The 17,251-nt window shown below is 36.2% G+C and overlaps 1 protein-coding gene across 1 annotated transcript in view; it reads left to right on the forward strand.

Moving 5' to 3' along the window:
- Window positions 1–17,251, forward strand: part of ctnna2 (catenin (cadherin-associated protein), alpha 2) — a 514,927-nt gene that overhangs the window by 399,713 nt on the left and 97,963 nt on the right. Inside the window, exon 9 of the mRNA XM_041786313.1 lies at window positions 748–900. Coding sequence (XP_041642247.1) covers window positions 748–900 — 153 coding nt within the window. The remainder of the gene's footprint in view (window positions 1–747; window positions 901–17,251) is intronic.

Consider the following 17,251-nt stretch of genomic DNA (forward strand, 5'->3'; position numbering starts at 1 on the left):
ATTTTATTCTGCAGGGATTTTTTTGGCACCCATAATAATTTCATTACCAAGAAACAACAATAATGTTTTAAAACAGCTCATTAAAATTGACTTGTGTTAATGATTATGTTTACAATATCATCTTTAAATTTTACATGAACCTTCATAAAGCTACATTTTTGTGGTGCAGAGAATGAGAACAAAGTGTTAAATAAATGAAGCTTTTATACAGGCTCAAAATAAATGAATGTTAATGCTACATTAATTGACACCTTCACCTTATAGTGTTTCCTCATCTGTCTTAGTACCACTCTCATGTGGCTAACCCTCTCTTTGTGTAAGATAAAGGACTTAAATGTTGTGCTTTCTATACTGTTCCCTCTGGCATCTCATCAGATATCCCAGTGAGTAGCATCAGGGTCCATTTACTGTCTTATAAAACAACCGGTCCCCTGCCAGTTTGGTACAGAACGATTCCATAAACAAAGATAGAAGTCACAAAGTCTGCCCTAGTAAAAGGCCTTATGGGAAAAATGACACCTTACAAGCAATTTACACTCCTGCCCGCTGAGAGTTCTCCTCCCCTTTTTCAATCTCCCTCTTTCTTTTCCCCTCACTCTGTCCTTTCAACCCCATTATGTTGCTGCACCAGATTCATTACAATGCTAAGTGATATGTAATCATTGCCAAATGTAATACAGTGAAGTCATCTGCAGTATTATTAATAATATGACCTCTTCCCTCCATCTCTCTTGCTCTGTATTCCAGTTGAGGAAGGCAGTGATGGACCACATCTCTGACTCCTTCCTGGAGACCAATGTCCCTCTGCTGGTGCTCATTGAAGCGGCTAAGAGTGGAAACGAGAAGGAAGTGAAGGAGTACGCCCAGGTGTTCCGCGAACATGCTAACAAGCTGGTGGAGGTCAGTCATGAATTATACATGGGGGCACGCTCATATATCCACATCTGTCTATTCTTATTCACCAGCTAAGAAACTGGGGAGTTTTTGGCAAGTTATGCGCAAATATATGAGCAATGCAGGTCAAGTCACCGTAACAGTGCCCCGGAGTGAGATTTCTGCACACAAAGGTATTTCTCTTACAGAGGGATGCAGACCCTCCTCATTAAAAAGGATGAGAGAAAATCCAGCCTATGTATCCACAGCTTTAATATACATATTCCATCCTGTGAAAGGCTAGTTGCATCGGTGAATATGATATCCTTCAGAGAACAACTGTATATTAGATACAACACTATACACATGTGTATCATATACATGTTGAGATATCCACAGAAATGTTGATTTCTGTCATTACTATATGAAGCAATCTTGAAGGTAAAACTTAAAATGTAATATATATCAGTATGCATGTCTAAAGTAATATACACGGTTGTCTCATTTCCACAGGTTGAAGATGAAAGCCTTTCTAAAAGACAGTATAATCAAGCAAATTCAAAGTGCACCATGATTTTATATGCATCATTACTTTGAACTGTTTGTTCAGACATTTGTGGCTGAAATGACACTGCAGCTACAACATCAAGCCTGAGCTATCATTGATTGCTATTTTAATTCCAGAAATGACATGCTTGGCATTCAGCTCCGTTAGCAATGCTCAGACTCTCTGACAAATGTCGCTGCTTGCAGCTTGAAAACAGAGCCTTGTTTCTTTCCCTTCTATGTTCCAATATGCTGATGCAAATGGCCAATCACAACTCATCCTTTTAAAGAGCACTTTTATTATTACTTCTATAATCTTAGTCTGATTTAAATGGACTTGCATAACAGTTTGAATTTCTAAAGTAAATGCTTCACACAGTCTGCATGAATATAATGTGACAGTGACTATATTGCTATGAAATGGCATTTGATATTTTTTTTCTGTGAACAGATTTCTGATACTAGATGTGGGATCCATAATGTTGTGCACATGTGGGCTAAACAGGGATGTACAAACTTAACACTGACTGCCATGAACAAAACATTTTTAAGACCAACTAGGCCACTTTAATATGCCTTACCTAATTATTATTGAAATAAGAGGTTTTTTTTTTTTTTTTTTGCTATTCACTGCCATTATACTTTTGTTTTCATTCATCATGGTATTAAGAATTAAGATTTCAGTATCATCATTTTTATTAGTACATTTACATCACTGTCAAAAACTAAGAAGTTCAATGAAACCGACCACAAGCTTCATGTTCTAATTCAGGCTAAATTTGATTTTTTCCTACCACCATAATTGGCAGCATGTCTGTCTGTCTGTCCGGATTTGCACTATAGGCTATTGCTCCAATTGTCCTTGATACCTCTAAGAAGACTTCTTGGGTGTACCTGTTTGAAACTGGTGCCATGGAAAATCAGAAATATGTACGGGTTTTCAATAAAATCCAGAATTGTTGTGCCTTTCACTTCAGTTTCCCCCCTCTTATGTCCCCTAATGCATTATGCCATCATCCATCACTTCTCTTGTCTAACACGTATGCTCCCTCCGTCATAACGCAATAGAGGAGACGGCCTTTTCTCTCAAACATACCCGCTAAAAGATGGAGACTCATGAGTCTGCTCAGCAAGCTGACTCAGTAAATCCATGACAGGATCGTCATTGCACCCTTCTGGTAACCTAATTGAATAAAACAAGCTTTTTAATGCATTATTTATTATTCAACCATTTTATGTTGCACAAAACTTACAACTAATTTAGAGACAATCAGCATGCACCTCATAATCAAAGGTATAATTTTCATGATCACAGCACAGTAACTATTTAAAATCATATAGCCTATGTGGGTGTTTGAACAAATAGTTAGTGATCAATTAAAGGAACATTCTGACAGAAACATTTTAACATATTTTTAACTGGTTTTAGAAAGCAATACAGCATCATTAGAGCTACTCTTAAGGTTTTAAAAGATTTTATTGATGCTTTGGACAGTTAGAAATGCTGTGTTGCTCTTTTTATTGATAAATCTATGGCATTTGACACAGTAGAACACTGATAAATTTGCTACGTCATATGAGCTTATCAAAACAAGCAGCATCATGGTTTGCCAATTACCTTTCTGACAGAACCCAATGTGTTCATATGGCTGGTATTACCTTTTCTTTTCTTTTTTTTTTTTTTTTCCTAAAAGTAAGCCCCAAGGTTTGGCCTTAGGACCAATTTTATTTTCCACATATATTAACAATCTTATGATAATCTATGATAACTTGTTTTTAGAATTTGGATGCAGGTAGATGATAATAATAATTAAAAAAAACAAAAAAAACAAAAAAAAAAAAAACACAGGCTACAGTTGACCCTAGGCTGTAATTTGGGTGACGCTGGTTAAAGGTGATCAACTCCTTATCAGAATAAAAGTTCCCCTTTCATACTAACCACACACTGATTGGAAGTTGTAGTTGTAGAAGTTGTAATACCTTTAGGAAAACCCAAGAAGGATCCTTTTTCTCTTGTGCCCTTTGCCTTGGTTTGAAGCCGTTAGTAATACCAATGAGATGCTTTGAAGAAGCCTGAATCCCACTTTATATGTTTGTTCCATTTACTCATAAAAATGTAAATTCCCTGAGGCGTGCTGACCTCTGTATACCTCACTCTGAGAAGACCTGTGTGCCTCTGTTTAACCTCTTTACTTGTTTGTGTTTTTCTTTGCTCTCAAACAAAACCGGAAAACACAATTTGTGAAAAATAGGTCCCAATTAGTGTATTTGTTTTTACCTAAGTCACTGAAATATCATTATTGTTCATAAGATTCAACATCTGCCTTCATTATTTTTTGATGTGTTCTGCTTTATCTTGTTTGGAATGTAATAAACTCTTTTCTTTTTTTTTTTACTTTTTACATTTGAAGTTAACTTCTGAAAAACAACCTGGAAACTCTCTGTAGCTAAACTCTTCAATAATGCAGCAGAAAGTGGCATGAGTATACTGAAGTGATAGATGTTATTGAAACATGAAACAATGTGGGATCTCTACACATTAGGTTTATTTTAGTTTGGCTTTCTGGAGTCTCTTGGTGATACCCTGGGCAGGCTACCTGAAGGTAACTTGTGAGATTTATGTAGTTTTATGTGGTTACATTTGTTTGCACAGAATCCTTGAGGCTTTGTAGGGTAGTTTTCAAGTCATAGGACACCTTTTATTGCCTAATAATTAAGTACACTCTGTTGAAAGATGTGGACTTGTAGTCCGCAATAGCCTCACACTAATGGTAAAGAATACTGATCACCACCAAAAGGGCACACCAATGATAATCAAGTCATGACTCGTACATTGTAGACCACTGGTCTTTATTGACTCAGGTGGCTTTTAATCTGCTGAATAAGTCCACAAGGACTGTTGTGACTGCTCTGAAGGACTTTTGATTGGGCTTGAAGAAGATCTGGCAAATCACAAGATTTCACAGACAGCGAAGTCAAGACCTCACCAAACTGTTCTAGGCAAGGTAAAATAATTGATTATCCCAAATGGAGATGCTGTCAGGTAGTAAGAGGGAGCCATCTGATTAACTCCTGTTGGAAGCACCCACACATTAAAAAAGAACTCAAAGCTTTATACAAGTTATTGAGGTATCACAGTACTCAGCTTATTGTTTTTTTGTGGACAACAGACCACTTAAACCATTTGGTTCTTCATACTGAGTCAAGTATATTCACTCTCTTTGTCTGTGGAAGGCTGTGGAACCCTTACTCACAGCGACATGTGAAGGTTTTAGGGTTTATAAATTCTCTCTCTCTTATTTTCATTAGGGATTTGGATAGATTTTGCTTTGTGGCTGTCCTCTCCTGCTTTGGGAGCCCTGTGATAAATTCCTGTGCCCTTCAGTGGGCGTCACCTTTTGTTCCCATGGTCCCTTTCAAAGATGCCTTTAGGACTCCTTATTTGAGCGTCTCTTAACATACTGTCACTTAAACCAGCGCCACTGCTCCCTTTGACGTCAGCTGAAAGAGTGAGTGATTTGTGTGCCCTTTTGGTTCGCCCCAACTGTTTGCTGATGAGGAAGGATCTGAGTGATGCCCCTCTCAAAACCTGTCCTTTGCATATAATGATGTAAAAACTTTGTTTAGCCCAAGGACATTTTTGTCTACCATTCTCATCATTAAAGGTGGGGTAATATGGCCTTTACTCTGTGCAATTTTTGGTTCATTTTGCAAAGCTTATGGCAGTGGTGGAGCAGTTGTTGTATTCTTAAGCCTGCCACACACATAAAGGTTTTTTTAAATTTTAATTTTAATAATGCATTGGTTTGGCATTTAAGTTGGCTAAAATTGGGACAGAGGTTGTTTAAAACAGGACTTAGTGTTTTATACATTTTTGTCAGGACAGTGGACTTAGGACCTGACACCAGGATAGCCCCAGTTAAGTTGGGACATAGTCACCATGCATAATGATGATGATAAGAACAAGGCAAGTTTCATGTCATTTATCTGGTTTTCCACCAGACCTAAAAGTGACTTTAAAGGTATTACTATGTTACAGAGATGGTGTCAGTCGACCGGTGGTCCAAGAGTCATGTCAACTAGATGTAACATGGTCCTTTGGTCCCTTTATGCCTCATTTTGTTAGTCAGCTTCACTGTATTAAGTAGTTAGTTAACCTGTTCACAAAAAATCTCTTTGAGGGTGACTCACAGGCAGAAGTCCCAAAAATATCAAAAGTACTCATTGTTCTATGATGCATTGAAAGCTTTTTAAAGCTACTTTCCCTGCCCTTTAGTGAGGAAAAAATCTGCAGGGTTAAATAGGTTCATTATACTGTAACTCACGGATCAGCACATGCATACAAATTTTGGTTTCATTATCCGACAAGGTGCTTTGTCAATTAAGTTTTATTACAGATCTCTAGCTGTGAACAGAGCTACAAATATTATGTCTTGCTAGCCGATTGATAGAAATGACTGATCATTGTGTTTGGACGTGAACTAGACAGTGAAATATTAAGAAATTAATCATTTAAAGCTTTCTAAAGGAAGAATTGTAGACACCACTAAATACGATTTTTTTTTCCTTACACTTAAATATAGAAGAATAAAGACAGAATTCTTTCATATATTGCAGGTTACTATGTATACAAACATTGTGTGTGGTGCTTTTTGGAAGCTTTTTGTTTATATATTGTAATTCCTCCACGTAGGCAAAAACATTTGTGATACCCATACCACCCTATGCTTCTTGATTTTGATGGCTCACAGAGACACTGTGATGACCGCTCAACAGCCACAGAGTTGCTCGAATAACCACTCAATAGTCACCGCAGTAACTTTGTCCTTTTTTGCTCTAATATACTTTTTTCTACCCAGTCCACATCCTAAACCTTTGTTTTTATTTTTATTGATATAGTCATATCTTATTTTCTTGCACTACAACCACTCTGTTTGTTCAGTAATGTTCCATTTCCCTTTAACCTGTTAATCTATTTATTTCAGTTGAAATCTTCATCTCTGTGCACTTTGTCTTTTCTTTGTCAAAGTCGCTGTCCAAGTATGGAGAACAGGCATTCATAGCATAAAAACATTTGAAAAAAAGAATGAAGAGTAATAGCTATATGTTGGAGTGTAAAATGTAATTCTAATATGGGGGTAGGCTTGCACATGACAGGTCCATGCAAGCTAAATAATAGCTAATACGCTCAAGGCTCTATGTCATCACTGTCATCATCATTACTTTTTCAGGCACAGTCATTGTAACCACCACCATCACAGTACTCTGATATATTAGGCTAATTAACATCCTGATCAGTGTCACTGCAGTCATCTCCCTGATGTCAGGGGGAGCAGTCTTAAGCCAGTGGCCTAAAGTCTGGACATGATCATAACAAAGTAAAGATTGCCCCTCTTCATGTCGACAGCTTTTCTTATGATTCTGTCCCATCTAGCTCCAGAGTACAAACTCTCTCTTTTCCTCCTCCATTGTTCTCTTCTCACCTCATTGTGGAGCCAAGCGCACCCAGAGGGGTATCCTAATCACATCTTACTCATTATGCCATCTTGACCAGAGACAGGAAAGCACTAATTATTATGCTTGGTTTAAAGACTTTAGCTTAAAGACATGTAATTGATGTGTGAAACTTACTGCAATGGACCTGCAATAGTCTGGAAAATGTTCTCCCAAATTACAGTTTCTGTTTGTATGTCCTCTTGGTTTGCTTTGTGTTTAAACCATTTTATGCACCCGCTGTTTACACAGCTTTTCACATAAACACTTACACATTTACATTTACGCCAAAGAATAGATTATTTCATCTGTCTCCATTAAAAGAGGAAAATCTTTATTAACCGAGGGAGGTAGAAGAGAGGCAACTAAAAGAGGGTACGAACAAAAACATCCTTCTTTCATTGGTCTAATGACATAAGAGTGATAATGTGGGCATTTTGGAGTAAAAGACACACCTTAAATACCTTTTTTTCCATCTTAAAGTGGGCTGCAGCCATCATACAAGTGAAACTTTGTACAGTTTGTTATGTAATGAATGCAGCTGCTTCACTGTACATAGCATGCTGTGATAACTATAGATGGAGACCAGATTAGCTGTGACACTTTATCACAGCTTTTCTTCTTCAGTAGGTCATAACCCTGCATTTAAAGAAAGAACCAGTACACTGACTGTAAACACTCCTAGATCGGAGGCAAATGATCTGCAGAGGAGGGCAGCTCGACTCTCAATGTGGGTCCATCACAATTATCAATGTTCCTGTATGCTAAGGGAACAGCCACTGTACCAGTTTCTAACTGGAGTACAGAGTCCACATGATGGAAACAGATGGCACTAAAAGAGATACATGGCTGCACAGAAACTGCATGTCGTGGACTTTGGTTGATAGAGTGGATATCATCAAACAGTTTAAACCTTTTTTATTATTGGCAGACAAAGCAGATGAATAGGCCAGATCCCATGCCATTCATCAGGTGGAAAAGCTTCAATATAAAATGTTTGTTCCACAATGAATGGACCAATAAGTGTCATTTGAGGAGAGCAGGGCAGTAGCTACAGACATGGTTTGGTTTTATTACAAGCCTGTAAACAGTGGCAATGGGTGATGAGATTAGTGTGGATGCAGCTACAGCAGTAGTTTATAAGAACTGGAAAAAATAAAAATAAAGTTAGAGTGTGTAATATTTAGGGACACTTAGCAGAACAAGCTTAGTAATAAAGGGGACATAGTATATGTAGAAATTATTTAATTGTTATTAACTTAGAGTAAGCCTTTTATTCATACTTAAGTATGCCTCCTCCCTCCAACTCTGGAAAGTTGCATTGCCATTTTTGTATAGTACCACTAAAGGGACCACGCTGTTTTTTCACATTCAACTTTTTGCTACAGATGTCGCTAATAATACACACTGTACCTTTATGAGAAGAGAAAAGACTCACACAAGCTTTTGTGCTTGAAAAGATGCTTTTGCTTTTCTCCTGACCAGTCTCAGTAACTTTCATTACATTATAGATTCCAAATACATACTGTGTGTGTACATATATATATATATATATATATATATATATATATATATATATATATATACAGTGCTCAACAAATTTATTAGACCACCTGTCATAGTTGAGACCATCCAGCATCATGAAGTGCTTTAATACAGACTCTTTGTTTTCAGTGAGCTCTCCATGTTTTACCATTTTGAACAGGAATGAGGAATTTCAAACTGAATTCACCTTTTTATACCTGAATTTGAGCCGGCTCACTGGGCTTCTCTAAGAAGTCAGAAATTAGTCAAGCATAACATTAAACCACTTAAACCAATTTTTCTCTTCAGGAATGCAAGTAAGTAACTATTATTTGACATATGAATCAAGAAATATTAATGTGCTTTACTATTTTTTTCAGTTTTCTTGTAAATCAGTAAATTGTAAATTTCATGGATAATAATAATAATTATATTTTAGCATTAAAAATATCATTTTGGTTAAAGAGCTTCTACATATTGGTGTATTAACCATTGCAGAAACATAAAAAATGATTTTGGTGATTACGAATTTTTACCAGTGCTCTTAATCTGTGGCATAAACCTTACTTTGGGTGGTGGTCTAATAAATTTGTTAAGCACTGTGTATATATATCTATCTATATATCTATCTATCTATATATATATATATATATATATATAGATATAGATAGATAGATATATATATATAGATATATATATATACATATACATATATATACATATATATAGATATATATATATATACATATACATATATATATACATATATATGTATATATATATATATATATAGATAGATAGATATAGATAGATATATTATATCTATATATATATGTTTGTATATATATATAAACATATATATAGATATAAACATATATATATAGATATCTATCTATCTATCTATCTATCTATATCTATATATATATATATATATATCTATATAGATATATAGATATAGATATAGATATATATATATATGTTAAATATTGAACTTTTCCCTTGGGCCAAAACCAGTGACAATACCCCTGAAAATATTTCAGCTTCTCAATAGTGACTACTGGAAGAAGTCTTCTTATTCCGCTGGATGAAGGAGAAAAAAACTGCTTGAGATACAAATCGCTGCCGCCACGCAATAACCTCTTATCTCCAAAATCACCACTTTTCAAGAACTGAACAAATAAAACTTTCAGTACTTTTCAAGTATTTTTTAATAGTTTAAAATGTGTCAAACCCACTCACAGATATAAGGGGCAAAAAAACACGGATTTATGAAAAAAAAAAAAGGAGCTTGTTTTTGGCCTGACTCCAGCAAAATGAGTTATGGTAGGTGAATGGACCACCCAAAGTGCTTTTTACACCACAGGTCACACTTACCCATTCACTCAATATTCACACACTAATGCAGAGTAGAATGATCTTTTCTTATTGGCAAGAACAAGAGAATAGGAACAGAGAACATGAAACTCTAACTCAGTGGGTAACTTCATTCAAAACAATGACAATCCAACAGAAACATGAGCAACAACCCCAGCAGGGATCACTGTACAACAGGCAACATTAAAACACAACTAAACACATCAAAAACACATCTAAACTATCTTCTCACAGTCATGAATGGGGACCTATGCCCACACATCTCCCAGATTTCAAATGGCCGTCGGCAGAGCTTAGATCAGTTGACTCTTTACAGAGTTGAACACTGTCAAATAACTTAAACACTGAAATTACTGATGCTACAGCAAATCTCCTAAAATCACCTTTACCTACAGCACATATATCGACAGTATAAAAATAAGAATTAAAAAAAACCTGCCCTCTCTTCTGATGTTTTCCCACAACCTCTTCGGTTGCCATTAATAAATCATGTGTACAAAATCCAGAATTTGAGTGTAAGAGCCCAGACTACTTGTTCAACACAGTGTATTTTCATCACACTCCATTTAACTCTCACTATGTCCTCCTTGCCATGTAAGTGGACTACAGACCTTTGACCACAGGTACATGCACACAGATACGTAATGGTTCAGTTACTTTAACAGGCTGTATAAGGCTATTTATAGCCCAGGACTGACCAGAAGCTGTGTATTTAATTATTGATAAAATTTTGGAAAGGGATACAAAGTAGAATTGATATGTTAGCAACTCTCAAATGAGCAGCAGATTGAGAAGTAGTTCAGTTAAAACAAAAACTACAGTTTTATTCTACATTTGCTATGTGGTTTATTCTATATACAGTGCCTTGAAAAGTATTTGCCCCCTTTCTGATTCCTGATTTTTTTGCATATTTATCACACTTAAGTGTTTCGGATCATCAAAACAATTTTGATATTTTACAAAGACAACCCAAGTAAATAAAAAATGGAGTTTCTAAATGCTGATTTAATTTATTAAGGGTAAAAAAAAATCAAACCTTTCTGGCCCTATGTGAAAAAGTAATTGCCCCCTGAACCTAATAACTGGTTGTGCCACCCGTTGCTGCAATAACTAAATTCAAGCGTTTGTGGCGATGAGTCTTTTGCATCACTGTGGAGGAATGTGGGGCAATTACTTTTTCACATAGGGCCAGATAGGTTAAAATTCTCCCCCCTTGATAAATAAAATCATCATTTAGAAACTGCATTATGTATTTGCTTTGGTTGTCTTCGTGAGATTTTGAAAACTGTTTTGATGATCCGAAACATTGAAGTGTGAAAAATATGCAAAAAAAAATCAGGAATGAGATGGGGGCAATCACTTTTTCATGGCACTGTAGCCTTGTGATATGTAAAACGAAATGGTCTTCATATAACCTGAAAAAAACTCTGCTTCTACAACTATAAATATTCCTCACTTTGACAGTTGCATGTGAGATATATTTTTCTTCACATTTCACAGCAGTCAGTCGATATGTATAACCAATATTCTCTGGTTTTGTGTCATCACATCGTATCCTTTAATTGATGCTGCAGGCTTGTGTGTACTCATGTTGATTCAACCACAAGTGGACAATATGATCTGTTGAAGTTACCATGGTTCCTTTTCTATCACTGCTGCGGTGATAAATGTACACATTACAGTAGTTCTTGGACATCTAAAAGATGTTACACTCCATCACTCCTCTAATGTCAGATTGAGGTCTTTTACAGACCTTGACTTCATCTGGGAGGCTTTCTGTTGAAAGATGTAATGAATGACACCTCTGTTCCTTTCTTATATCCAACAGGACTGTTGCCCTGCAACACTTAATAATAATAATAATAATAATGATACAAGCCTAATGGTAGAAGAAGCCTTTTGAAAGTATGCAAGATGCACTCTGCTTGATTGAGTTCCATGGGCCCTTTTACAGCCTTTACAACGTTCTTTTCATTGCAGTTAACCCTCCTTATAATGTTTCTGTTTGTGCGTTTTTTAAAATCTTTTGTGGATCATACCTCACTCTACTCTGAAGTGGTTTTTAGAGGTAATTAATTGACTGGCTTTATGAAATGGTTCCTTTCCAGTTTTACTCAAATGCCACTGTAACTGCTACATCACTGAGCTGAAAACACTGCAAGTGTACAAGAAAATAAATGTAGTGTTTCAGATACACAGTTCATAGCCTACTCCATGCTTCTAGCTCCCTGCATACATATTTACATTAAGCTCTATTGTTCACTTTAGCTTCATCAGTTCATCAGCTTTACTTCTTTGGATTTACAACACTGACCTCACTTTAGACGCAGGCAGAGTCAAGGGGAAAGACATACCTCCAGCGATTATGCATAATCAATAAGAAGTTGAATGTAACCGATACTGAGTTGGCCTTCGGGGCTTAGCGACATGAGACGGACTGCTGCAGTAAATATTATTCTGGAGGCCACTGCATTAAGCACTTTACTGGACAGTTAACTGGAGAGTGAATGGATCACTACTGGAACAGGTCTATTTGTGATGACCCCAACCTTTACGCCAACATTCACCCTCTCTTTTCATTGAAAGTTATGGAAGCCTGCCTTTTGAAGGTGCAACATAGGACAGTACATCATGCCAATCTAATTGCTGATATCCCTTTTCAGCTCAAAGATGAAAATCAAGTTAGAATTCTTGAGCACAAATATGTGCACGCAATAATGGAATAAATCAAGCCAGAATCTTTGATGCTTTTGCTGACGCAATCTTCAAACAAGATCCAACTGCTCTGGATTTATAGTCCTAAAAAGTAAATACATCTACTTATGAATTCAACAAAATGAATATAAAGGGGTACAAACTGAACTCAGGAAAAGATATCCTTTAAAGATTGTACAGAGTATAACAAAACTAGTAATGCCAATTGTGAGTAGTACATTAGAAGATATAGGGCCAAAGAACCCAACCTCACAGTTGTTGGATTTCAAAGAGATCCTAAACATTAGGTCTCATCCAGGCTTTCATTTAATTTTAAGACAAGAACATAGTAGTTTAGAACACCCCCTGGTTCCTTCTGATTGCCTGTGGCTTTTTCAAATTGCCTTTTCCCTTTTGTAGTCACCTGAGTGCTTCAAGTTATAATCAGCTCACTGTTTGAGAGAAATACCAGGCTTGCTCTTGACAAAAGATGTATGTATTTATAATCCATTATTATGACTTGTATTAGAGCCACTCTAGAAAAACAAAATAATTGAGAGGATCTCTTAGTTAAATTTTTTTTATTTTTGTTCTCATCTTTAAATTTTGTTAATGTACATGAACCAGGAGATAGAATTTTTGTGTCTATAAAGTCAAAACTCATTGTTGTCAGTTTGGTTTCTTGTAAATTTTTTACTTTACACTTTTGAAAATTTACAATTTTAGAAGTTCATAATTTTGAGTTTCTAGTATCAAAATTGAAAGTGTTAAAACTTGGAAATTTCAAGTTTTCCTTGTAAATATCTGACTTTTAACTCTGAAAATTTTTAACAGATTCTCTTCATTTCATCTTTAAGGTGGACCGTAATACATAATGTTTTTAATCATGGTCTAAAAACTATTATATATGTACATTTAATTTCATTTTTACCAAAAAAATAAAAAATAAAAAAAATCCAAAAAGAAATGAGAGCTCAGAGAATGTTCCAGAGAGAGGAAAAACAGTGAAGCTAACCTGACATGCCAGTTAGACTGTATCATACGTTCTTTGCATGGGTCATATCTCATACTCATGTGGGCAACTGCCCATAGTCTGCGTTTGACAAGGGTAGAACCTTTGAAAAAATTTGAAGATGATTGGACAAATGTTCTGTCTGTGACATTTATCACAGGCCAATTAGAGAAATGTAATATATTGTTAGCCTCACTGCATAATTGCCTTAGTCGTTTTTTGGTCAAATTATGACATCTGCCTAAATATACCCTCCTAACGCTGCTGATTCATTGTGGCTTATTTTTCTGAAAACCTTAAAATATGACCTAGACAATTATGCTGAGGCTAATGATATGATTTTGGCATGCCCAACTCCATAAAGTGAATTGATATAGTAGCTGCTATCCCTTTTGTTTTTTACTATTAGTGGTGCCAGTTGGTGAGACAAACCCATAATGACGATGTTGGTGGAAAAGCAAAAACACCTCAAGCTCCCAGAGCAGTTCTTTGCTCTTCATGTAATAGAGAAGTAGGTCCAATTCTGATTAGAACAACCACTCTGTTCTCACACCGAGCAAAGCTTTGCAATGCTATTATCAACCAGCTAAAATTATTATGTAATTAACCAAATAGATGAATTCAATCAGTGTATTAAAAGCAAGTGACAAGAAAGTTTTAGCTCTTAAAACAGTATTTGATTTTTTTTTTTTAAGCCAAGGGCGCTAAAAGGTAGTTAAAGGGGAAAGTGTATCATATGTTAAGAAGTTCTACTCAATAACTGCAAGTAAACTGTGCCACAAACATACTAGGAACTTTACAGCAAGGTAGCTTTTCAAAGCATTTCTTAAACAGTGAAGCCTTTTTAGAATTTGCATTGAATATTCCATAGGTGGTACATGGACTTCAGTTTGTATAGCACTTCTCTAGTTGTCTGAATCCTCAAAGTGCTTTTACACAGCAGGTCAAATGTGCCTTCATATGCCACAGACGGAGCAGAGGGAGCAAGTTAGGGTTCAATGTCTTGCCCATGTGACTGCAGGAACTTGTGATAAAACCCACGACCTCCAGACTGCGAGATGACCGACCCTGCCTACTGAGCCACAGCCATCCCATGCTCAACCTTGGCTTAGACTTCTGAAAGTGCTAAAGGCTGTCTTGTGTAAGAGAATGAATAGTTTTTGTGATGGGACAAGACGTGTGTCCTAGTTATGTTTGACCATTGTTATGTTTTCTTTCTTCTCACTTCTGAATGATTCAGAATGATTTTGTTGTTATCTGTAAGACTTACAACATTCCTGATTTTTTTCTTTTAAGATGCTGTGTATTGAGTTTTCAGGGCCACAGTAAGAATGTGACATTTTCAGCAGAAGTAGCAACAACTTGGATAATCTATGTGAAAAAGAAATGAGAGGTCAACTTTTTCACTTTATGTAAAGTATTTATAATATGCCACAAGTCAAGAACATGGACATTATGTCATAAGTATTTGCACTATCGGATGAAATTATAACAGAGAACCAATTTATGACAATTTCCCTCAAGGAATGAAAAAGTTATTCTGATAACAGTTTAAATTTAATATTGAATTGTGGGTTACTAAGTGCCGCTCTTTTAATACTAATTTCTCCCAACTTGACAGCCAAAGGCAAGATACTTTTCAACCAAACGCATGCCTGTAGGCTGCTTTATCTTTGTCAATTGCTTGTTGGGATTTGCTAAAAATGGTGCAAGGATGTGCAAGAGAAATTTCCATGTCAGAAAGATGAAGAGGAGATTTATCTGAGAAAGCGTGAGAAGATCTATATACCACCTCATGTCAGAGTGTATCCTTAGTAGTCGTTACTGACAGCATGGTGATCTTTACGGGACTTAACTTTGATGTACAGTGATCAATACTGCTTTGGTGAGTGCCAGTCAATACAGGATTCTCACTTTAGGTAGCAAATGCCTATACCAGAGGGTATTGATTATTTTCCTTGAATTGCATATGAGTCATACGTTAATGCTAAGGCTTCTGGAAGTTGAGTGGGCTAAAGTTCAGGGAAATATAAGTATTAAGTGTTCAACTAAAGAGCAAAAATGAAAGAAATGTGCTAAAACTCATGAAGCATTTTGGAGGCAAAACTATTTTTTCCTGCCGATTGCAGTGGGTTGCAAGAGGATTTTTTTCGGTCGATGCTTTTTCAGACTGTTTTTACTGAATACAAATCCCCAAGGGTATTCAAACAATTTTAATACAAGAAAAATGTAACAAAATAAAAAATGCTCAGAAGAAATATGTTTTTATGCATGCATTACGATTAACTGGAACTTAGTCTATAAGTCCTCAAGGGTATACATCATTGTTCCTCTTCTTTGCTTCCTGTTGGCCTTTCTGGTTAATTTCCGTTTTACTCAATTTACTTGTCTCAAAGGAAAATTGGTCACTGGCCCTTTTTTCTAACGAATTACAGCAGTGCCCTTGGATGCAATCAACCAAACCTCTTACATCGAGCTGGCACATATAGTCCTTGTGTTATCTCCACTGTGCCTGAAAGGGAAAAAAAAGAGATAAACAAATGGAAATTAAACCAGCATCAAGCATGTATTTGTATAAAAACAGCCCGCAACCCTCCCCAGAAGGCATAAAGGAGTCAACTCAGGGGTCGATTATCTCTTACAGAACACTTGAAACGGTGGCAATGTTTGTGTGACACATTTTACCAAACCTTGCCCAACAAATTGCCCTGAGGATAAGCTCAGCTCACAGACAAACACAGCAGCACCATTCCTGCTAAGCAGTGGGACGGCTGGTGTAAAGGTGCTACATGACAAGGAGCGGAGGAATTCCTGTCATGTTGTTCAGATCTGACGCTAAGTGGATTACACGAGATTAAGTACGGCAAAAGAGGAAGCAAAAAGAGGAATAAGACTTGACATAGCAGCGTGCTTCTGTGCTTTGAACAAGTTGACATCCTATGGTAATATGATATATAGCTCAGCATAAATCCTTAATTATGTCATGTGCCCATGGGGGCTTAGTCATATCACTTTAGATGCCCCATAATGCATTTATACCACCGATTCATGCATCATCTTCATTTTTCCAGAAAGTGAACTGTACAGTGTTCAGATGTGAAGCATGTCCAGATTTGCTGCCTTTGCAGATGTGAAGGCCCTATGTTTTTCTCCTCATTGGTCAAGAGATGATTCATATTGTCTAGTCATTCTGAAGACCGAATAAGCTCTAAAATTAAGTAAGGAAAGGACTAAATGATGACCTTGAACCCAGTGTTATCTCTTTGAAAAACTCATGTTATATTTAACTTGCAGTATTACTACCTGTATTATGGATAAGTCAATGAGAACGGAACTGCAAACTATCTGTTATGATCAAATCCACTGGAGTTATGGAGTACATGTAGCTATTGATTGACTTCTACTGCAAACAAAATTGCCCCTCAGGGACAGTAAAGACTGCCAGCTTAAACATGTAGCCAATAGCTGTTCCCAAGCCAATAATAATTGAAAACTACGAAAATCCTATATGTTTGTGTTTAAACAGTACAAAGAGACAAACATAAATGTACTGTTTGCCTTCTTTTATCCCCACTGACTACATACCCAAGCTTGTGTTTGTTTCTTTTTACATTCTGTTTGATCAGATGAACAATTTGTTATGATAAATTCACAATTTATACTGTGTCTCATGTGATCAGTAGATATAAAATGTAATCAAGTTATGCCCTTTTCACATACAGAATACTTCCCATT

This window comes from Cheilinus undulatus, linkage group 4, assembly GCF_018320785.1.
Source record: "Cheilinus undulatus linkage group 4, ASM1832078v1, whole genome shotgun sequence".
NCBI lineage: Eukaryota > Metazoa > Chordata > Actinopteri > Labriformes > Labridae > Cheilinus > Cheilinus undulatus.